This window comes from Oratosquilla oratoria, unplaced genomic scaffold (assembly GCF_046742065.1).
Source record: "Oratosquilla oratoria isolate Oo_2021 unplaced genomic scaffold, ASM4674206v1 SCAFFOLD50, whole genome shotgun sequence".
Classification (NCBI taxonomy): domain Eukaryota; kingdom Metazoa; phylum Arthropoda; class Malacostraca; order Stomatopoda; family Squillidae; genus Oratosquilla; species Oratosquilla oratoria.
The window spans coordinates 680001-687500 of NW_027467714.1; the positions used below are offsets into that span (position 1 = coordinate 680001).

The following is a 7500-nucleotide window of genomic DNA, read 5'->3' on the forward strand; positions in this document are numbered from 1 at the left end:
GTATTATATCCAGCCTTGATGGTTCTTCACTACCTGTGTATCTGGTATTTTCCCTTATCCACCGAGTCATTGTGTATCCGATGGTCATGTCGAACAGGACGTTCGATAATGAGATATTTCTTTCTGTAACATATATTCTGATGGTTAAGAAATAATGTAATTTGTGGTATAATCAAATGATATTTGTGGATATTATGTGCTGTATTTGTATACTGTACAACATGATGAAACTTTATTTTGTTTAGCATGATACTGCATGGTATTTTGTATTATGTTTCAACTTAAAGGAAGGAAAATGTTATATAGTATTAATTATTTATGTAAAATTGGCTTTATGTTCACATTATATGAATACTTTCTTAAGGTTTTGTTTATTTACATTTGATGGGCCCTCATTGGGAACATGTTAGATATGGCCGACCCACACAACATTCCTTTCATCTTGGCTTGCCAAATACGAAGGACATCACAGTACTCACTTGATTTCCACTCAGCTGATGTAATGTTTCTTGCAAAGATTAAAGTATTGCTTGTATTTTATATAATTTTTTTAGCCACATTTTGACAACAGTTTGAATTTAGATTTTTTTGATAGTATTCAGAATTTTGTGTTAAAAAAAAAGGGGGAGGCTTCATTGTTACTTAAGATGATATTTTTAAATGATGTATTAAAAGAAGTAAAGCACAAGGTGAAGGAGGCAAAGAGGAGAGCAGATGTGAAATAGGGTAAGGGTATGACAGAAAATATTGAAAGTAATAAAAAGATGTTTTGGAAAGAAATTAAGAGAGGAAGAGGAGGCGAATCAAGTAGAGAAGAAAAGGTAAAAGGTGTAGATAGAGAGATGTTAACGGAAGAGAAGGTAGTAAGGGGAAGATGGGCAGAATATTTTAGGGAGTTGCTAAATGTGAAGGAGGATAGGGAGGAAAAGATAGTTGCAGTGGGAAGTGCTAAGAAAATGAGAGTGATGAGTGAGGATAATGGAGGAGAAATAAGGAAGGATGAAGTGAAGGCAGTTGTTAAGATGATAAAAGCAGGTAAAGCACCTGGTCTGGATGGATGCCATGCAGAATGTCTAAAAAAAGGAGGTACAGTGATGGTGGACTGGTTGGTGAGGTTATTTAATGTTTGGTGGAGAGAGGGTAGAGTGCCGGAGGACTGGAGGAGTGCTTGTATTGTTCCACTTTACAAGGGAAAAGAGGACAAGTGTGATTGTAGTAGTTTCAGAGGGATTAGCTTGTTAAGTGTAGTTGGGAAGGCTTATGAGAGGATCTTGAGTGAGAGGATTAGGAGAGGAACAGTGTGGATTTAGGACGAGTAGAGGTTGTGTAGATCAGATCTTTGTGGTAAGACAAATATGTGAGAAAGCTATAGGAAAGGGGAATGATGTTTTTTGGGCTTTTATGGATCTGGAAATGGCTTATGACAGGGTAGACAGAAAGGCACTGTGGGAGGTTTTGTGGATATAGAGGAAAACTTCTAGGAGCTGTCGAGTTTTTACAAGAGTAGTAGAGCATGTGTCAGGATTAGAAATGGAGAGAGTGAGTGGTTCGAGGTAAAGGTGGGACTTCGTCAAGGATGCGTTATGTCTCCCTGGCTGTTCAACTTATACATGGATGGGGTGGTGCAAGAGGTAAATGCAAGGGTGGTGGGTCAGGGATTGGAGATGGTTAAAGAAAATGGAGAAAAGTGGGAGGTGAGCCAGCTATTGTTTGTGGACGAGACTGCGCTTGTTGCAGGATCAGAGGAGGGATTGAGGAAGTTGGTGACAGAGTTTGGGAGAGTATGTGAAAGAAGAAAGCTGAAGATAAATGTGGGTAAAAGTAAGGTGATGAGATGTACAAGAGGTGAAAGTGGCAGCAGACTGGAAGTGAGCATTAAGGGGGTCGACTCCCATTTCGGTGATTCGCTCGATCGGATTATGCATTTCTGGTCCTCCCAACCTTATCTTTTTATGTAAGACAATGGAAATTTAACACAATGTGCAGGGAAATGGAATGCATCTGTGACAGAAATTGCATTGAAATCCATTAAGAAATATTTACACAACAGACGATTTACTTGCAATTTTGAGTTATTTTTGAAATAACGTTTATTTTTCCAAAAGTATGAGGAGAATAATGATTTCCTTTGGTGTACAGTTAGTAGACATCCAGATGTACCTAAACTAGTATACTCGTAATTATAAGTGAAAAAGAAAGAAAGTCAGCCTTACAGCAAATTATAAAAAAAAAAAATCACAGCTTTAAAAAATTGTCAAAAATATATATAAAGTAGGTTGAGTGAATTTACTAATATTGTTAGATATAAGTATCACGATCATTTTCCAACAAGAATGATCAAAATTGCTTATTTACACACGAAGTTATAGTTCTGTGCGAAAAAACTAGTTTTGAGAAAATAGCATTTTTATGTTTATATATTCACTACTCCATAAAAGTGCCTCCAAAGAGTATCAAATGCACATATCTACTTACATAATCCTTTGACCATTTCTGGGAAGTAAGCAGGAGATGTTCATTACATTTCTTTTGTACCCATGCCAGCTGAGAATCGTGACAATCCTTACCTTCCATATCCTTCACATAATGAATGGTACACATGCATTACAATCCCTTTGCTAAGGTGAGTATTCTTGCACTTCTCAGGTTCAGAATGGAGCAAAATACTTCGGCAACTATCACATCTGACATATTTAGTTATGGAGTAGTGAATTTATAAACAAGAAATGTATAAAACAGGATAGCACATGGAGAAATGACGCAAACATACGCTGAACCGTTTTTCGATCGCACTGAGTGTGGTGACTGCTGCATAAGCTATTGTACAACAATATCAGAGTATAAAATTCTCAAAAACAACAACAACAACAAAAGACAAAATACAAGGAAAACAAACCATAGCAAAGAAAGGGGCGTAGCTGACAGGCGGACCTTTAAATTTCTGGCCCTTTAAACCCGCCATTACCTGAGAAGGGTGGCGTTATACGTCTGGAAACCAGTCCCGCAGTGTTCAGGGACACCACACCAGTTCACACACGAAGTTTGACAAAATCAAATATTTTTCACCGAAATGAGAGACAACCCCCTTAACCCCTTCCATATGGTGCCGCCTACGTAGGCGTCATGAGGAGCAAGTGGATTCGCGACGCTGCCATATCGGCGTCTTGATTATATTTATTGTAGTCGCCCCTGTGTTTTTACATTCTCTCAAATGTGCCCTGAATCCCATTCTCTGTGGTTTTCAAAATTCGCGGGCGAAAGAGAGAACGATCGATATAAGCGGTGACTATAGTTTATGATGTGAGTATTATTACAACACGTCGTACAGCTGGCATTGGCTGCTGCCCGCGAGATTTAAGTCCCGTACTGAAGTGGTTAAGGGAGAGCGACTGGAGGAAATGGATAGCTTTAGATACTTGGGTGCAAATGTGGCAGGAAAAGGTGGAGTGGAGGTGGAGGTAGAATGTAGATTGAGAGAAGCAAGCCTTGGTGGACTAAAAAGTGTAATGAGAAATAGACATCTGGGAATGGATGCTAAGAGGAGACTGTATGAAGGAGTGATTGTGCCAACAGCACTGTATGGAACATAGGAGAGGAAGAGAGGAGTTTGAATGTGTTTGAGATGAGGTGTCTGAGAAGTATGATGGGGGTTACTAGGCTGGATAGAGTGAGAAATGAGGAGGTGAGGAGGAGAACAGAGGTGGAAAGGGGGTTGGGAGATAGGGTTGATGAAAGATTATTATGATGGTTTGGACACATGGAAAGAATGAATGAAGAAAGACTAGTAGAAGAGGTATGGAAGGCAGATGTGGAGGGAGTGAACATGAGGGGACGTCCTAGGATGAGGTGGATGGATGAGGTGAAGGAGGCTTTGGGGAAGAGGGGAATGTCTGTTGAGGAAGGACGGGAGAGGACAAAAGACGGGTGAATGGAGAATGGTTGTATATGGATGATGTTGTGATGCATGAGGTGGAGTGGGTAGTATGCATGATGCATGATGGGGGATGAGGTAGTATGTGCGAGCAAAATTTGACACAGCCCGAAGGGATTTCTCCCCATCTCCTTTTCTGCATGGGGAGATGGAGAGGTGGGGTCACCAATTTAATGAAGCAGCCTTGCTGTTGATGTGCTGTGTCTTGCAGCACTGCCTCTGACCCAGGGGGATGGACAGGGTGCAGGGATGACCCGTCATCCAGGAGGTGCTAAGATAAGAGGGAGGGTGGAGGGGAGTGGAGTGTATTTAGGAATGAAATGGGTGGGAATGATTTTATGCCTTTCTTTTTGGCTACCTCCTTTGTAAGGGGGAAAGAGCCTTGGTATATGTATGTATACCTAGTTGTATTATAGGGGAAGGGAGCTATGCTTGTAGTGATCCGTGTTTGTATATATCAGTACCTAGTTTGTTCTTAAATTCTTGTATGGTTTTTGTACACATTGTTGCCTTGTCCAATTTGTTCCAGACATCCACCACTCTGTGTGGGGAAACTATTCATTATCAGGTTTCTCCAATAACTATCTTTTTTGAGTTTCTTTTCATGTCCTCTTGTTTTTCTTTTATCCCTCTTAAAGGGTTGGTAGTTCCAGTTTAGACAATCTTTGTTCATATGTCAATTTTGAAAGTGTTGGTACCATCTTTGTCATTGCTCTTTGGATTCTTCCTAATTTCTTTATATTCTTTCTTGTGCTGGGTGTCCATAGTGTCGCAGCGTACTCCAGTCACATTTTGTTTATAACCACTCAGAAGTGTGCAGTGGGCCAAGATGCATGTTTCCTTATACTTATTATTCTCATAATAGCCAACATAGATTTACCCTGATGTTTTATTACATTAATCCATTAAAATATGTATGATTTTCCTTTCCAGTCCAACCGTGAACGTGAGGTGGATGTGAAGCCAACAAGGGAGCGTGATATTGTTCATGAAAGCAATACTTCTAGCAGTATTAAACCTTCTCTTACACACAGTACCACTGACTCATCTCGATCAAATAATGTAAGTTGTATTTTTTTTTTCTTTTTCTTGAAGTCCACTTCTTGAAAGGTATAGGTATGATAATTTCATAAACAGTATACATCATAGAAATGTGTTTATTTATATCTGAAAATATGTGTATATGATATTTGTCACCCTGACTTCATTGACTGGAAATCTCCAAATCCATAGTAGCCAGCACCAATCCTTGAACCCTCCCACAGATCTTACTGGGAAGAAACATTGGAGTGTTGTCTGTGATTAATTTACCTAATTATAGTATACAAGAAATGAGCAACACTTGTTGGATCCTGTCTCCTACTCTCTAATTTATCATAACTAGCCCCAAATTCATGTATAGTTCCAACTTCATCTATGTCCATATCCAATTATCACATTGAGATTTGGATTTATGTATTGTTCAAGCTTGGGCTACATCACCGTCTAAGCTATTTATGGATGTACATGTATATGGAAAACTATTTCTTCACATCCTTTAAATGTATTAGTGTGGGGTCTGTTTCTGTGTCACTGAATAATAGGATACCTTCCATAAGGAAGAAACAGATCATTAATATAACAAGAAAATTGTAAACATAGCAAGAATAATAACAGTGACATTAGAAGCAAATCAGTAGAATTATTTTTATACTTTGTAGGTTCAAGATGAACCAGATGGTTGCCCCCTTGATGTTGCTCCAGCCTTTGTCCCCATTCCTGATCTTCCAAGGGTAGATTTACCAGCAGAAGATTTGCTTAACATCAAGAAAGGCTGGCTTATGAAGCAGACACTAAACAAGGTAATAGTTTTGTTTGCAAAGTGGTGACAACCATGTTTGATTTTTTATCCATGGATGAACATTTTTATATGAATTTTATTGTGTATATTGATTTGTAGTACTTTAATGGTTGATGTGTATTTTGTATATATATATATATATAATGTGTATATATATATATATATATATATATATATATATATACAGTAGAACCTCTACATACAAATTTAATTCGTTCCAGGACCTACTTCGTATGTTGAAATGGTCGTATGTTAAATCAAATATTCCTATAAGAATACACTGTAATTCGTTTAATTCATCCCACAGCCCAAAAACCTATGATAACTCTTTAATGAATACTGTACTGCAGATAATTACACATAGTAATAAAACAAATGCATTACTGTATATAAGAGAGATGTAAAAACAAATAATTTATAAGGAAATAATCAATAAAAAGGGGTTTTTATTGTCACTTTACCTTAGAGACCGGCGAACGAAGGTGTAGGCTTGGCGATGCAGGGGACGGTAGGTGTGGGTAGAGAGGTGGTGACTAAGATACGTATCATAACTTAGGCTACTCTAACTTACACTAGGTGAACTTTAAACTAACTTAGCTTATATATGCGAAACTTCGACGACTTCGTATGTTGGAAATTACTTCTGGTGTAGAGTCAAATATTAGATCGAATTTCACATCGTATGTTGGAAAATTCGTATGTTTAGGCAATCGTAAGTAGAGGTTCTACTGTATATACAAAATGTGGCAGGAGAGGGAGTGGAGGTGGAGGTAGAATGTAGATTGAGAGAAGCGAGTAAATGCCTTGGTGGATTAAAAAGTGTAATGAGGAATAGACATTTGGGAATGGATGCTAAGAGGAGACTGTATGTAGGAGTGATTGTGCCAACAGCACTGCATAGGGCAGAAACATGGAATATAAGAGAGGAGAGAGAAGGAGTTTGAATGTGTTTGAGATGAGGTGTTTGAGAAGTATGATGGGGGTTACTAGGCTAGATAGAGTGAGAAATTAGGAGCTAAGGAGGAGAACAGGGGTGGTAAGGGAGTTGGGTGTTAGTGTTGATGAAAAAGTATTAGGATGGTTTGGACACATGGAAAGAATGAGTGAAGAAAGACTAGTAAAAGAGGTATGGAAAGCAGATGTGGAAGGAGTGAATATGAGGGGGTATCCTAGGATGAGATGGATAGATGGGGTGAAGAGGGCTTTAGGGAAGAGGGGAATGTCTGTTGAGGAAGGACAGGAGAGGACAGAAGACGGGTGAATGGAGAATGGTTGTATATGGATGATGATGTGATGCATGAGGTAGAATGGGTGGGGGGATGGGGGGTGAGGTAGTATGGGTGAGGCACAGTCTTCCTGCGTTATTCGTGGGGGATACATTCTGAAAACGCCCGCGGATGGCTAAAACCACAAATACTCTTTTTGAGAAAACAGTTGAAAATCTACGGAATATCACCGCCAAAACTCGCACTCTCGAGCTTCATTATAGCCACACTTCTCTACTAACAGTTGAAACATGCTTTAAATGTCTTCCACTTATAATAGATTCACTTCTCATTTATCAGCGGTTAACAAATATAATTTAATAACACTTAATAAACTAAGAATAATACAATATGGCCAGAGACTACCATTGCAGTGATCTAGTGACCGTTAATAGAAACGATCTGGAGTGTGACCGGATCATTCCCCATCAATGGTGGAGCATATTCCCTTTATTGTGCCAACA

General features: G+C 38.9%; 1 protein-coding gene across 14 annotated transcripts in view; it reads left to right on the forward strand.

Annotated features, from left to right (window-relative positions):
- Positions 1-7500, forward strand: part of osp (myosin phosphatase Rho interacting protein outspread) — a 600580-nt gene that overhangs the window by 86592 nt on the left and 506488 nt on the right. For all 14 annotated transcript variants that reach the window (XM_076182079.1, XM_076182084.1, XM_076182083.1 and 11 more), the window contains 2 exons: positions 4865-4993; positions 5632-5772. In XM_076182079.1, the coding sequence (XP_076038194.1) occupies positions 4865-4993; positions 5632-5772 (270 nt within the window). The remainder of the gene's footprint in view (positions 1-4864; positions 4994-5631; positions 5773-7500) is intronic.